Source organism: Carlito syrichta, unplaced genomic scaffold (genome assembly GCF_000164805.1).
Source record: "Carlito syrichta isolate Samal-C Ts95f unplaced genomic scaffold, Tarsius_syrichta-2.0.1 Scaffold123424, whole genome shotgun sequence".
NCBI classification, from domain to species: Eukaryota; Metazoa; Chordata; class Mammalia; order Primates; family Tarsiidae; genus Carlito; species Carlito syrichta.
Window position 1 is genome coordinate 117295 of NW_007067520.1, and position 14262 is coordinate 131556.

The 14262-nt window shown below is 49.1% G+C and overlaps 1 protein-coding gene across 1 annotated transcript in view; it reads right to left on the reverse strand.

The window, feature by feature from the left end:
* Nucleotides 1-13906, reverse strand: part of ITGAX (integrin subunit alpha X) — a gene marked incomplete at its 5' end in the record, with an annotated part of 27659 nt that extends 13753 nt beyond the window's left edge. Inside the window, 16 exons of the mRNA XM_008048418.2 lie at nucleotides 3425-3634; nucleotides 3728-3868; nucleotides 4055-4197; nucleotides 4310-4439; nucleotides 4608-4681; nucleotides 4881-5031; nucleotides 5335-5488; nucleotides 5721-5866; nucleotides 5974-6104; nucleotides 8593-8707; nucleotides 8849-8919; nucleotides 9254-9357; nucleotides 9848-9953; nucleotides 10594-10689; nucleotides 11264-11364; nucleotides 13763-13906. Of these exons, the coding sequence (XP_008046609.2) occupies nucleotides 3425-3634; nucleotides 3728-3868; nucleotides 4055-4197; nucleotides 4310-4439; nucleotides 4608-4681; nucleotides 4881-5031; nucleotides 5335-5488; nucleotides 5721-5866; nucleotides 5974-6104; nucleotides 8593-8707; nucleotides 8849-8919; nucleotides 9254-9357; nucleotides 9848-9953; nucleotides 10594-10689; nucleotides 11264-11364; nucleotides 13763-13906 (2017 nt within the window). The remainder of the gene's footprint in view (nucleotides 1-3424; nucleotides 3635-3727; nucleotides 3869-4054; nucleotides 4198-4309; nucleotides 4440-4607; nucleotides 4682-4880; nucleotides 5032-5334; nucleotides 5489-5720; nucleotides 5867-5973; nucleotides 6105-8592; nucleotides 8708-8848; nucleotides 8920-9253; nucleotides 9358-9847; nucleotides 9954-10593; nucleotides 10690-11263; nucleotides 11365-13762) is intronic.
* Nucleotides 13907-14262: the final 356 nt, after the last annotated feature.

A 14262-nucleotide genomic window follows, 5' to 3' on the forward strand; every position in this document is an offset into this window, starting at 1 on the left:
ATGAAATGCAATTGTATACCTAACCCTTAACTGTACCCCACAACTTCACAATTAAAAAAAAAAAAAAGACCTTGCTCTGAATTAGGCTTTGGCTTAAGAGGATGTTGTGGCTGGTTTGAGTTTCTATCCAGACCACTAAAACTTTCTTTATATTAGTAATATGGCTGTTTTGCTTTCTTTTCATTCATGTACTTACTGGAGCAGCACTTTTAATTTCCTTCAAGAACTTTCCAGCTGGGCACCCCTATCATCACCTATAATCCTAGCACTTTGGAAGGCCAATGCAAGAGGACCACTTGGGCCCAGAAGTTCAAGACCAGTCTAGACAACATTGCGAGACCTCGTCTGTACAAAAATCCAAAAAAAATTACCCAGATGTGGTGGCATGCACCTGTAATTCAAGCTACTCAGGAAGCTGAGACAGAAGAATCGTCTGAGCCGAAGAGGTCAGGCAGGCTTCAGTGAACCAGGATCACACAATTGCACTACAGCCTGGGTGACAGAAATAGATTCTGACCCAAAAAAAAGAAAGAAAGAACTTTTCCTTTGCATTAAAAACTTGTCCAACTCTTTGGTGCAAGAGGCCTAGCTTTCAGCCTGTCTCAGTTCTCTGCATGACTTCCTTACTAAGATTAATGATTTCTAACTTGTGATTTAAACAGTCACATGAGAGACATGTGACGCCTCTTCTCACTTGAACACTTAGAGGCTCTTATAGGGTTATTACCTGACAACTTCAATATTGTTGTGTCTCAGGGAATAGGGAGACCCAAAGAGAGGGAGAGAGACAGGCGAACCACTGGTCAGTGGAGCAGTCTGAACACATACAATATTTACCAATTAAGTTTGCCTTCTTATATGGGCATGGTTCATGGTTCCCCAAAACAATTAAAATAGTAGCAACAAAGATCACCAAGGCTGAGTGTGGTGGCTCACACCTATAATTCTAGCAACTTGGGAAACCAAGAGTTGGAGGCTGTGGTGAGCTGTGAACTTGCCACTGCGCTCCAGCCTGGGCAACAGTGAGACCTCGACTCAAAAAAAAAAAAGAAAAAGATTACTGATCACAGGTCACCATAACAGATATAATAACCATTAAAATTTTGAAATATGTGAGAATTACCAAGATATGACACAGAGACACAAAACAAACACATGCTGTGGAAAGAGCATACCAATAGACTTGCTTAATGCAAGGTTATCACAGATCTTCAATTTGTAAAATTATAAAAATAAAAGCTAGGCTCGGTGGCTCAGCCTGTAATCCCGTGCCTTTGGGAGGCTGAGGTGAGTGAATTGACTGAGCCTGCGGGTTCGAGACCCACCTGGGCAGCGAGACCTCATCTCTACAATAAATGAAAAAATCAGCTGGGTGTGGTAGCGTATGCCTATAATTCCGGCTACTCGGAAGGCTGAGGCGGAAGGATCGCCGGAGCCCAGCAGGTCGAGACTGCGGTCAACCGAGTGAGACTCCAATTCAAAACAAAAAATAAAAATAAATACAACATCTGCAAAGCACAATAAAGGGAAGGCATGGGTCACTGTCCCCAGTGTAGATATGACCCAAATGATTCTTGTATTTGAGGGTCAAATACAAAATATACACAGATATATTCCTAAGCCATGGTGGCAAAGGAAAGTTAAGCAAACTGAATGCAATTTCATGACAACACGTAAGCCTTTGTTATTCTCAGCAAGATCATGTCCCCTCTTCTTCAGATCCCCTTCAGTTTTCAAACTATGCCTACAAGAATGATAACATTAAAAGATGATAATAAGATAACACCTGTTGTGCGCCAGGCACTGTTCTTAGCACTTTATACATATTAACTCATTTAATTCTCACAGTATCACCATTTTGCAGATGAGGAAACTGAGCACAGAGAGATGAGCAACCTGACCAAGATCACAAGCTTGGATATGGCAAAACCACAGGGACCTTTCTTGAAAACTCTTTTTTGTTTGGTAGCAGCTTTTTTGAGCTATAATATACCATAATATACATATATACACATTTATACATACCACACAATTCACTCCTTTGAAGTATACAGCCCAGTTGTTTTTACTGTGTTCACAGAGTTGTCAAACTGTTACTACAATCAGTTTTAGAATGTTTCCATTACCCCAAAAAGAGACTCCACACCCATTAGCAGCCCCCATCATGGCCCTGATTTTCCCCCACACCCAGCCCTAGGGAACCATCACTCTACTTTCTGTCTCTATAGATTTGCCTATCTAGACTTTTCCATAAATGTAATCACATTATATGTAGTCCTTTGTGACTGGCTTCTTTCACTTAGCACAATGTTTTCAAGGTTCATCTATGTCATAGCATGTATCAACACCTCATTTCTCTTATGGCTAAGTAATAGGCCATTGAATGAATATGCCATATTCTATTTATTCATTCATAGACATTTGGGTTGTTTCTACCTTTAGGCTATTATGATTAATGCTGCAAAGAGCATTCATATACAAGTTTTTGTATGGACATATGTTTTCAGTATTCTAGGGGTGGACTTACTGGATCATATAACAATTTTATGTTTAGCATTCTGAGAAACTGCCAGACTATTTTCCAAAGAAGCTGCTTGATCTTACATCACCACCAGCAGTGCACGAGGATACCAAATTCTCCACATCCTCACCTGTACCTATTATTTTTAGTCTTTTCCACTCTGGCCATTCCAGTGGGTGTGAAGTGGTAGTGCATTGCTGTTTTGATTTGCTGATGACTGACAATTAATGATGCTGAGCATCTTTTCATGTGTCTATTGGCCCTTTGTATGTCTTCTTTGGAGAAATATCCACTCAAATGATTTGCCTACATTTAAATTGAGGTTTCCTTGACTTTTGCCAAGAAAAACGAGCCCTAGATGGGCATTTGGTAGGATTGTAGTGGCAGGAAGGGAATAAAATCAGATGGCATCCAGGGAGATGAAGAGGTGAGGAGACAGGCAGACCGAGGCCACTAGGCCTAAACTGAGGACAACGGGGACCCACTGAGGGACTGAGCCCTGGGTTAGAAGTCAGGAGACTGAAACCTCCCTCATCACTGGTCCTGATCCACTATGAACTTCAAACAAGCCAAGTCACTTATCTTCTCCAGGCCCCGGACTTCACCTATAAAATGGGTTTGCTAATGCCTAGCCTATGTACCTTGTAAAGTTGACAGGGAATTGAAAGTTCTGGGTGGAGAACCCATGCAAATATCAAGTCCCCATAGAAAGTAGCGTATGCACCACCCAGTCTTTCCACTCCTCAAATTCTACAGATTTTCTTTTCCACCTATGAAGTGTCCAGAGCCAGGCAAAGGAGGTTGAATGAAGTAAAGGGGGAGGGTTTTCCAGGTGGCAGTGGAAAGAGGGGGAGGAGCAAAGAGTAGACTGTTGTAGTGACAGGAACACTAACCGGGCCTCACCTGGCTGTGGGAGGGGCTGATGCTGGATCCTGAGGCTCCATGAAACAGATAGACAGCACCTCGGTTCTCCTCTTCTCCCGGGGCCCCAATGACCACGTCTGTCAGCCTGTCTTCATTCACGTCCCCCAGCACTGTCAGAGCTGCCCCAAAGCGGCCCCAGGGGTGGCCCTGCACCCCACGGAGAATGGCCTCACACCGCCACCTGCTCCGCTGCAGAACACCAGGGCCAGGCCCCAGCTCAGGCAACTCCTCCACCCACACCCAGACCCCACCCAGCCTGGGTCCCCTCAGCCACTCACTCACCCCCCTGGGCAAGGGGCACACGGACACCCGGCCCCCTTGGGTCTGCTCGTAGTAATGGGGGGCCCCGATGAGGACCAGGTCAGTGCTGCCGTCTCTGTCCACGTCCACAGAGCAGAGGGAGGCCCCGAAGTAGGAGCCGATCTGGAGGGCACAGCCTGAAGTCATGCGGCCTGCCCTGCCAGAGGCACCCTTTCCTGGGCCAGGTCCTACCTCTCCCAGGCACCAAGACCTCCCCCATGGGCCCCGAAGCCCTCTCACCCTCTCCTTCTCCTCCCCTGGCCGCTATGCCCACCCTCCTCTTCCACTGTGGCTTCCTCCATGCCCAACCTGGGTCCCAGTGACTTCAGCCTTCGGTCTCCATTGCCTGGACTCCTGGGTGAACATGATAACCTTCCCGGTGTGCTGGTGGCGGGGGGCCCCCAGGACCAGGCTTTGCACCCCCTTCCACAGGGCCAGCTCTGTGGAGTAACCTGAGGAGGCCAGGCCTCAGCACAAAGACCACCCCCTTCTCCCTCCCTCTTGCCCTCCCAGGCAGCTGTCCCCAGTTTGTCCCCACACTCCGCCACTTCAGCCTTTTCTCACCCAGGTAAGAGTCCTTCATGTCCACATTCTCCTGAGACATATTGATGAAGGTGGGACTCACGTATGGGGGGTACAGGAAGGCACCTCCAGACCAGCTGAAGCTCCCCACAGCTCCCAGAACTGGTCCGTCCTGGGAGAGAAGGATTCCAGGGCTTAATAGGCTGGAGCAAGACAGTTTATGCCAAGGAAATGCCTGCCTCTGGCTCCACTCATCCATCAGATACCCATCCCACCCTTACCTTCCCTCCTCACTCACCCCTCCCTCATCCTACCTCATCTGTCAGGTTCCCCCACTCACAGGTGTGAACACAGCACTGAAGCCCTCCTGAGACATCTCCAATTCGAAAGAACTACTGCTTGTGATCTCTGTACCTGGGGGAAGCACGTTGCTTGGGTTCCAGAGAGAAAAACAGGCTTTGCCAAGCCCAAGAAAGACTCGGCTTCAGGAGAATATAAGTTTGGAGACCAACACCTACAGGGAGCATCGGTGCCTGTGACCAGGGGACTGGTTTCAAAAGGAAAAGCATTTATGACAGGATTTCTGCAATGAGTAACTCCATCTCCAACTTACCCTCAATGGCAAAGATCTTCTCCTTCAGTTGGTTTTGAATATCCCTCAAAGCGTCAAAATTCTCCACTTTAAATATATATTCAAGGGAGGGCTTCGACGCAATGGCATTTAATTCTTTCCAAGAATGTGTCCTTTGAAAAGCCAATCCAACCTGTCTCCAGCAAAGATCAACTCAGTAAAAAACAATAAATTTAATTTGCCTGTATGTACTGGGTGCCGATATCCCACAAAAACCCCGAAGGGTCAGTTTTACAATACCCAGTATACAAATGAGAAAAATGAGGTTCAGACAGCATCCAGGACTTTAGAGATTAGGATCATGTGCCCCCAGGCTGGGACAGAATCTCCCCCTTGCAGACAGTGGGAGCTGAGAGAGCCGGGTTTCCTGCTTTGAGAGGAAAGTTGCCTTTAGAGGAAGCCATGGGAGAAAGGTGAAGGCATCCCCATGCCATACCCCAATCGCATAGCGGATGATGCCTGCCGCCTCAGCAGTGGGAATGACATCCTCATAATTCAGGGGGTCACCTTCTTTCTTCCCGTCGGTGATGACAATGAGGATCTTGGTGGCATTCTTGCGGGCTCCAGTTGAGGCACTGAGCAGTTGGTTTCTGCCAGAAAAGATGATCCAGGTGAAACTGCACTAGCACCTGATACCTCTGTGAAAATAAGGAGATGCCCCTTCCTCTGGGAGGCCCCAGACCCACAGGAGGCGCCCAGCTTGGCAAGAGCATCACAGGCTGGATTTCAGTTCCTGTCTGTCCCTTTCTCATGGAGACAGGTGAGACCCAAAGGAAGACCTGAGTGCTTTGGAAAATCTCCTGGGAGAAAATCAGGACTCACATGACTTTTCGGATGGCTGTGGCCGTGTAAGTGGCCCCTCCCAGCTGATGTACAGAATTCAAAAGGCTCAGGGGGTTTGAGTGGTGCATGAAGTCATTGAATGTGAAGTGTGTCCAGAATTTGTTGGAGAACTGCATCAGGGAGAACTGGGAGGACAACATGGGCTGGGGCTACTTCACTGGGATCTGCAGCTCTCCCCCAGCCAGCCGCCCCGCAGCACCCTGCACACTTGCCTGCCTCCCCCGGGTCACACCTGGGTGCTAGGTCTCTGGAACTGGCTCATCACAGCTGTCACGAAGCTCAACATCTTGACAAAATTGTTGGAGGAGATGCTGCCCGAGCCATCGATCAGGAACGCAATGTCCTGCTCCTGTCTTGGGCACTCTGGGGAAGGAGGTGGTATCAGTCCCCTAACGGACACTCCCAGAGCCCAGGGCCTTGGCCTTCTGGTCCCAAGAACTCACTCTCCCAACTGGAGTCCTGTGCCCACTCTGGTTCCTCTCCTCAGCAGGGGGCGGGGCTTCCCAGCCCCCAACTTAGAACAGGGCTCTTCAGTCTCTAAACTCTCATAAAGAGGCTACGACTGTGACTGAGCCACTCACCCTGCGCAGACGGCACAGTTGACAAAAATCTTCCAGTCCAGATGGTAAGAAGTTGAGGGCCTCTCCACTACCCTGACTGTCCATGCTCCTCCCCAGAACCCAATGCCACCTCTTCTCCCATGATCCCCTCCATCTAGCAATGATAGAACCCCATCCTAGCCCTTGGCAAGCATCTGTCCTCTTTGGTTAGTGCCAAATGGTATTTTTGTTCAATATTTTTACTATCATCCCAGGCAACAGCCACACACTGGCCCTGTCCTGTTCTCAACTTAAATATGGGCACCCACTCCCCTTTTGGGTGAAAGCAGAATGGGTCCCCAGAAGAGGAAGCTCCTCCAGCTCTCCCAAAGAAGAGACCCACTTCCACCTCTACCTCCCAGCTTCCCCTTTTTGCTCCAGGGGCCTCCCCGGATCATTCTGGGTGTTCTGATGGGTGCCCAGACCCCATGGATGCAGTTCAGACCCACAGAGGTGATAGAAGGCTCACCCCATTTTTAGCTACATGTCTGTCTCACCAAGGACTTGAGAACAAATGTGAAACCAAGGAGTGGCCTCAGTCTGCGTGGGTCTGGTCTGAGAAGCTTTCTGTTCCACCTCCTTGTCATTCACCCCTATCAGCACCAGAGAAGCCAGGGCCTGTGCCTCAGACTTTGCACACATACCCATGCACACACATATACACATATGCACATGCACACATACATGTGCACTGATATATACACATGCACACATACATAAACATGTGAAGGGGGACCCAAAAGAACCGAAATTTATTTATAAAAAATAGTGTATTTATTCTTACATGTTTAAATCTGTCACCTTCAAAGTACTCTCCATTGAAAGCAATACACCTATCGAGACACTTTTTCCACTGCTCAAAACAGTTTTTGAGCTCATCAATTTTGTTGCCTTTTAGTGTTTCCACCATTTTTGTTTCACCTCTTCCACACTGGCAAAATGTTTCCCTTTGAGGACTTTTTTCATTGGGGGAAATTGTTTAAAAGTTGCTCAGGGTGAGGTCCAATGATTAAGGAGGGTGAAGCACAGAGGTCATGCTGGGTTTAGTCAAAAACTGCTGAACACTCAGTGCAGTGTGGGCAGGTTACTCATCATGAAATGGTAAACGCATTGAAAGAATCTCAAAAAAAAAAGTCACTGAAGTTGAATGCAGCCTCTCACAATGCTAGCTGGTACACTGATGCTGATAAGTTCCTAAAACACTTACCTGACCAGGGAAGACTGCAAAAGGGGCTTGCCCTCCAAAAAATAATTCGTTTTGGGGGGTTCCCTTCATATATACACACATGCAAATGTACATGTACACACATGCATGTACACACATGCACCTGTATATGTGCACCCAGGCATATATACATGTGTACACGCATACACATATATGCAGATACGTGCATATGTGCATGCACTCATGCATATGCACACGTGTTCACATACATATGTGTGCAGGCATGTGTGTATTATACACATAGACATGTGTGTACATGCACATGCACGCATATGCAATGCATATGCACATGCACACATACACATATACACATATACATGCATGCACTTATATATACACTCATGCATATGCATGCATATGCCCATACATATACACATGTGGACGTACATGTGTACACATAGACATATGTGCACATGTGTGCATGCACACATAGGCAATACATCTGCACATGTGCACGCATGCACATATATACATGCACTCATACATATGCACACATACATGCATATGCACACATACACACATACATATATACGTATATTGATGTTTAGACAAATATACTGCTCAGACTGCACCCTTGCCAACCATTCCAGGAATGCTGTACAAAATAGTTGGTTATACCCAGGGGCATATTGGATGAAGATAAATTCCCTTCTCTCTAAAAATAATAGCAACTGGCCTTAACTGAGTCCTCAGCTCACGCCAGGCGCTGTGCTAAACCTGATAACGAATCATCATCTTATGTTACTTTCAGTGTTGGGTGTGTCATGATCCCCATCCAACAGATGAAGAAACTGAGGCTCAGAGGGGGTAAGGTCATAGGAAAGGGCATACAGCAGGACAGTGGTGGGACAGGATATGGAAGGAGGCAGTGGCTCTCTGCCCATGTCTGGAACCACCACACCATCTGGTAACTATTTTCTCCTGATCTCTCTTTCTTATCCACTCTGGCAGGAGTGTCTCTGGCCCCATCATACTTCCAAGTGAATGTGTGTGCTCCTCCAAAGACCTGGCGACCCTGAACACTCACCTTGCAGAGTAGCCGGGAGCCTCTGGATCTGCCGGGAGGTGGAGCCCAGTAGGAAGCAGAACCCAGTCAAGAACATGTTCTCCCTGCATGCGTGGTGCACAGTGGGGCCACAGGCCTGGGACAGAGAGGCCTGGTGGGTGGGCAGCCCCTACTCCCTTCTATCCTCCCATTCCAGCACCTCCACCCTCCACAAGACCCCCAGTCCTGGGTACCCACTTCTCCCCTCAGGACCCTCCTGTGACTCTGGGTAACTCACCAGCAACCGAAAGGGGTTGGCAGCAGTCGCCAGGGACAGGCCCAGGGACATATTAACAGCCTCCGGGGGGACTGAGGGGACAGATATATACATGGTCACTCTCAGGCTGTGAGAGAAGGCTGTGTAAGAGTTGGGCAGGGGTCACCTCAACATAGAGGTCTGACAGGTGTGGGAGGCTTCCAGGTCTTGGCAGAGCTGTGGAATGCAGAGTTGTGGACAGGGAAGCCTTGAGGGGGTTAGGAAGCCTGTCTGTCGGGGGGCGGTGTCTGCAGACAGAGCTGGAACTGGGAAGGTTCCAGAGCATGGGAGTCTGGTCCTGGGTCCCAGGTCCACCTCGGTTACCTGGAAGGCTGAGGTGGAAGGATCACCAGAACCCAGCAGGTCGACGCAGGGGCAGTGACTCACCCTGTAGGTGGATGGGCTCACATGTGCCCGACCTGTAGGCACACTGGTAGAGGCCGCCTGTTTGGTTGGCAGCCTTTATCTCATGGGGGGCTCCAACCACCACCCTGCAGGGACACAAAGCACACTGCAGGTGAGAATGCAGACGCTACAGCCCCACTGCTGCTCTGGCAGCTTTGCTTTTCCTCTCTGAGCCTCAGTTTCCTCATCTGTACAATGGCAATTAATAACAATTTAGATTCCACATAGGAGGGAATTTTGTCTATTCTATTATCTGGTGTATGCCCAGCCCCTAAGACATGCAGTAGGTGCTCAATAAATACTCGTTGAGTGACTGATTGCTACCTCACAAGGCTGTTGTGAGGACCAAGTCAGTATCTCACGTATCACATGCCTGACAATGCTCAAAAAATGTTAGCTGGAGTTATTGCGATGGCAAGACAGTGCCTACTTTCAGTACAAATATTCAGCTTGTGGGGGAAGTTGCCTCACCAAATAGAGAGGACAATTTGCAAATAATGGGGAGTGAGGGGAGCCAAGGCCCCGTGATGAAAAAGAAGTGAGAGAGCCAAAGGTCAGCCACCACTGGGCCCTCACCAGGAATTGGCATACTGGACCACGCTGTGTCCAAACCCAGCACCATCCATGTGAAAGGTTGTCAGCTCTTCCGTGTCCAAGTTGAAGCCAAGAGAAGATGACAAGCCTGGGGAGGAGGATAGGAGGAGAGCTTTGGAGAAGGGTCTTCCTTCTGTCTAATCATCCCCACCCCCCACTGGGCTCATCTCTCAGGCCTCCAGTGCCCCACTATCTCCTTCAGGAGCTGAGAGTCCCCTGATCTTCTGGACTCCTGAGCTAGTCTCCCTTCTCTTCTTCCCATGGTACAGAAACCCATCACTCTTGGCTTCTTCCCACAGTGCAGAGAGGCTCTTCGCCCATCACAAATTTCAATTTCCATTGCCACAAAGTGATATTCAAGCTCGAGAGATCATCTTTCCCCACCTCTACCCCTGGAAACCCCAGGAGGGAGAGTCCAGGAAAACTTGGGGACCAAAAGGAGGCTGTAGATACAGAACAATGTCAAGTTATTCTGCCTACTTTGGAAATCTCTAGATTGTGGAGACAACTGATCTCTCTTCCAGTATCTCATGAACTCCCCCGCAATTTTTCTTCAATGTCTTCTCCCTCCACAAACTCAGATTCCAAACCCTACACACCAACCTCCCCAAATGTCTGAGTCTCTCTCCCTGCTCACACCCTGGTCCCCCAGCCAGCCCCCCAGTTCAGGGCTCCAGCTCGCTTGGATCTGCGTCCCTCTGTCCCCCTTCTTAGAGGTTCAGACTCACCCATTAGAAAGACGAGGGCTGTCCTGATCATCACTGGAAGGTCAGACATGGAGCTCCAAGCTCCTAGGCTATTGCAGGAATGACTGGACCAAGGTACTGAAGAAGCAAGTGGGAAGAGAGGTGGTCAGGAGGCCAGAGACAGGGAAGGAAGTTGTCAGCATGACTCAGAGGTAGAGGGTGGAGAATAAGATTTAAATGAGTAAGAAGGGGATCCAGGCACCCCACATACTCCCCATCTTGGAATCTTTCTTTCCTTCTTTTTTTGAGTTGAAATCTCATGCTGAGGCCCAGGCTGGAGTGAAAAGGTACAATCCGGTTTACCACAGCCACTATCTTCTGGACTCAGGCCGCAACCTCCCAAGTAGCTGGGACTACAGGCGTGCACCATCATGCCCTGCTGATTTTTTGTTTGTTTGTTTTTTAGAGATGAGGTCTCACTGTATTGCCTAGACTGGTCTCAAACTCGTGGCCTCAAGCGATCCTCCTGCCTCAGCCTCCTGAAGTGCCGGAATTACAAGCATGAACCACTGTGCCCAGTCTCAGAAGTCTTTCCAACCAGAGATGACTTGATTTGATTCTCTTGCATTGCCAGTCTTTGCACGGGTGAACACAAATTTCCTGCCCTGCCCAACAGCTCCTAGGTTTCCTCTTGTACCAGCAGAAGGCTCACCTTGACCTGGAAATTTCAGGCAGCCGGGGGAAGAAATCCTGGTGGGAACCTTCCTCTTCTGACCTGAAAACTTTTGGGCCAAGGAGTCAGGCAGCTGGTTGCTAGGGGGAGCACAGAGTGGGTATTCATTTATTCATTCAGTCACTCAATGATTCATCATTCATTCAAGAAGCCTAATTTGAGGCTGATGATGCAAGCCCTCTTCTAGGTGGAAGAGAAAGCATAAACCACAAAGTCCCACCTCTAGGGTCAGTGTAGAAGGCAAATGACTAAATGGCAAGCAGGTTGCTATGAGCGAGAAACCTAGAGACCACAGGGTGCCTTACCCAGGTATGTTTCTGCGTACGTTTCCTGGAGGAGGTGGCAATTGAGCTGAATCTTGAAGGCAACTGAAGTTGGAAGACTATGGGGCAGCGTGTTTCAGAAGGGGCAGCCAGATGTGGACAAGGCATGAGACAGGAGAGCCTGTATGTGAAATCAGTGACGGGAACCAGAGAGTTGGGGTGGGACGTGTCAAGAGTTGAGGTCAGGGCCATTGGGAGAAGAGAAAGGGGAAGCAGGCCCCAGGCCCAGAAAGTTTAAGGCTGTTGTTTTTATCCTGAAGGCAGGAGGAAGCATCAAAGGGAATTAGTGAGGTGAGATCTTCACATTGCTATTTTAAAAAGCTAGAAAGCGGGACTGTATGGGGCGTGGTTTCTTTGGGAAATGGTTGGCGACAGATCAATCGAGAGAGGTGTTGGAGGGCTATGGATGGGCTACTGGTCATGGGAATGGACTGGAGGCTGGTCGGTCACTGAGGGGAGCTTGGTGGGGATGGATCCTGAGCTAGAGAGCACTGGAGGAGGAAGGGCATGGGGGCTAGGCCAACTTCAGTTTTGAGAAACCAGAATGTAATGTTTAAGAGTGCCGACTGTTTCAACTCCTCTGTGCCTCAGTTTCCTGAACTGCAAAATGGGGTGATAATGAAAGTACACACCTCCTATTGTTGCTGGGAAAGCTGAGTCAGTAAGTATGGAATGCTTATAAGAGTGTGCCGAAGCTTTAGGTCGTGCTCAGTGGCTCAGCCTGTAATCCCAGCACTTTGGGAGGCCGAGGCAAGTGGATTGCCTGAGCCCATGGATTCGAGAACAGCCCGAGCAACTTGGCAAGACCTCGTCTCTACAATAAATGCAAAATTAACCAGGTGTGGTAGCTCGTGCCTACAGTTCCAGTTACTTGGAAGGCGGAGGTGGAAGGATCACTGGAACCCAGCAGGTCAACGCTGAGGTGGCTGTGAGTGTGCCACTGCACTCCAGACTGGGTGACAAAGTGAGACGAACTCAAAAGAAAAAAAAAAGAGTGTGCCAAAGTTTTGCTACTGAGTATTATCATTTCTTCACTAGTGGTGATTGTTGTGATAAGAAAGAGGGACCCGCGAAGCTTCCAAGAGGACATGTCTAGGGGGCAGTTAGCTGTGTGGGTCTGGACCTCAGGAAAAGTCTGGGTTGAGATGCATTTTGGACCCATCAGCAGAAGCACTGAGTGAGGTCCCAGTGAAAGTGTGCAGAAGGAAGAGAAAGATGCACCTGAGTGGGCCCCAGGGAAACACCCACGTTGACAGTCCAACAGGAGGCCACGAAGACTGAGAAGGACCCTAGAAGAGGGAGGAGAAGGTGCAGGAGAGGAACAGGCAGGCTGGACAGAAGGGACACAAACCGAGTCACCAACTACCAGGTGCCAAGTGAGGCAAGAGTTGAGGAAGCCCACAGCTCTGGCAACAGAGGCTGTCAGTGACCCCAGAGCAGGCCATGCCGGGTAACGGGGGAGGCCTGGCTGGCGTGGACTGAAGAGGGGACGGGGTAAGGAATAAGGGTGGCAATGTCACCTGGAGGTGAGCAGCCACCAAGAGACTTTAGACACAGTGTGGCTGGAAAAGGGCCCTGCAAAATGTGGAAATGAAGAAAACTTGAGAGACAGAAACAATATGGAGGGCTGAATTCCAAGAAGGAAATGGTAACAGAAAACCCCAATAAAGACAAAGAAGAAGTGGTCCAAATTCTGGAGAGGATAAAAGAGGAACTAGCAATGGCTCAAGCAATGAGCAAGTTGGAAGACTCAGATCTGTGCTCATGGGTAGGGTACATGCCAGAGAGGCCTTGCCTTCCGGGACGCCATGAATCCTGGCCTTCCCACCGCTCCCCGGGGTTGGGTCCCACCCTTGGTGAGCAGGGAGAGACAAGAACACTGGATGAATAAGACCCTGTCTCTTCTCTTAAGCTGCCCAACATACTTCTTTCCATGATGCTTCAATCAAGGTGAATTCTAATCAGAGAAAAGCCAAGGTAAGACGTCGCTCACTTTTGGCAAGGATAGCTCAGGATCATAAAAGAGTAGAACAAGATGTGTCCTCAATTTAACCCACCCATTTTACAGAAGAGAGCAATGAGGTTCCCATCAGGGCCTTGGGGTGTCCAAAATGGAGAGTCCATTCAGTAAATCGTGACTGTGTTGTTTCCATACAAAGGCAGGCAGCTGGGGATGACATAAGCAAGCTGGGGGCAGATGCCCAAGTCACCCATCTCCTTAGCTCCATGGGACCATGAGTCAGCCAAACCCAACTCCCTCCATGTCACACCCCTGGGGTGTTCAGAGCCCAGGCCAAGCCTATGGCAAGAGGTCAAGGGTAGAGGGAGGGTGTGGCAAATTTGGAGAGCAGCCACCCTTTCCCACTGCTGGCATTCTTGACTCAGTAAGTCTCTACTCCATCCCTGAGTCCAGAGGTGCTAGTCAAAGAGGTTTCCAACAGGGCAGCTGGCAGGAGGAACCACATCTGATCTGGCACAAACAAATGAGGTTGGGGACAGGGTGTGGCAAAACCAGATTAGAAGTCGCTGCTTTGATTCAGGTCTGATTGGCCTGAGCTAAGTAGAACTGAATGATTTGAGGTCTGTCTCCTGGGTGGTTTGTTTTCTGTAGGAAGAAGAATTTTCTGAAGGGCAGAAACCCTCAGATTTCTGCAT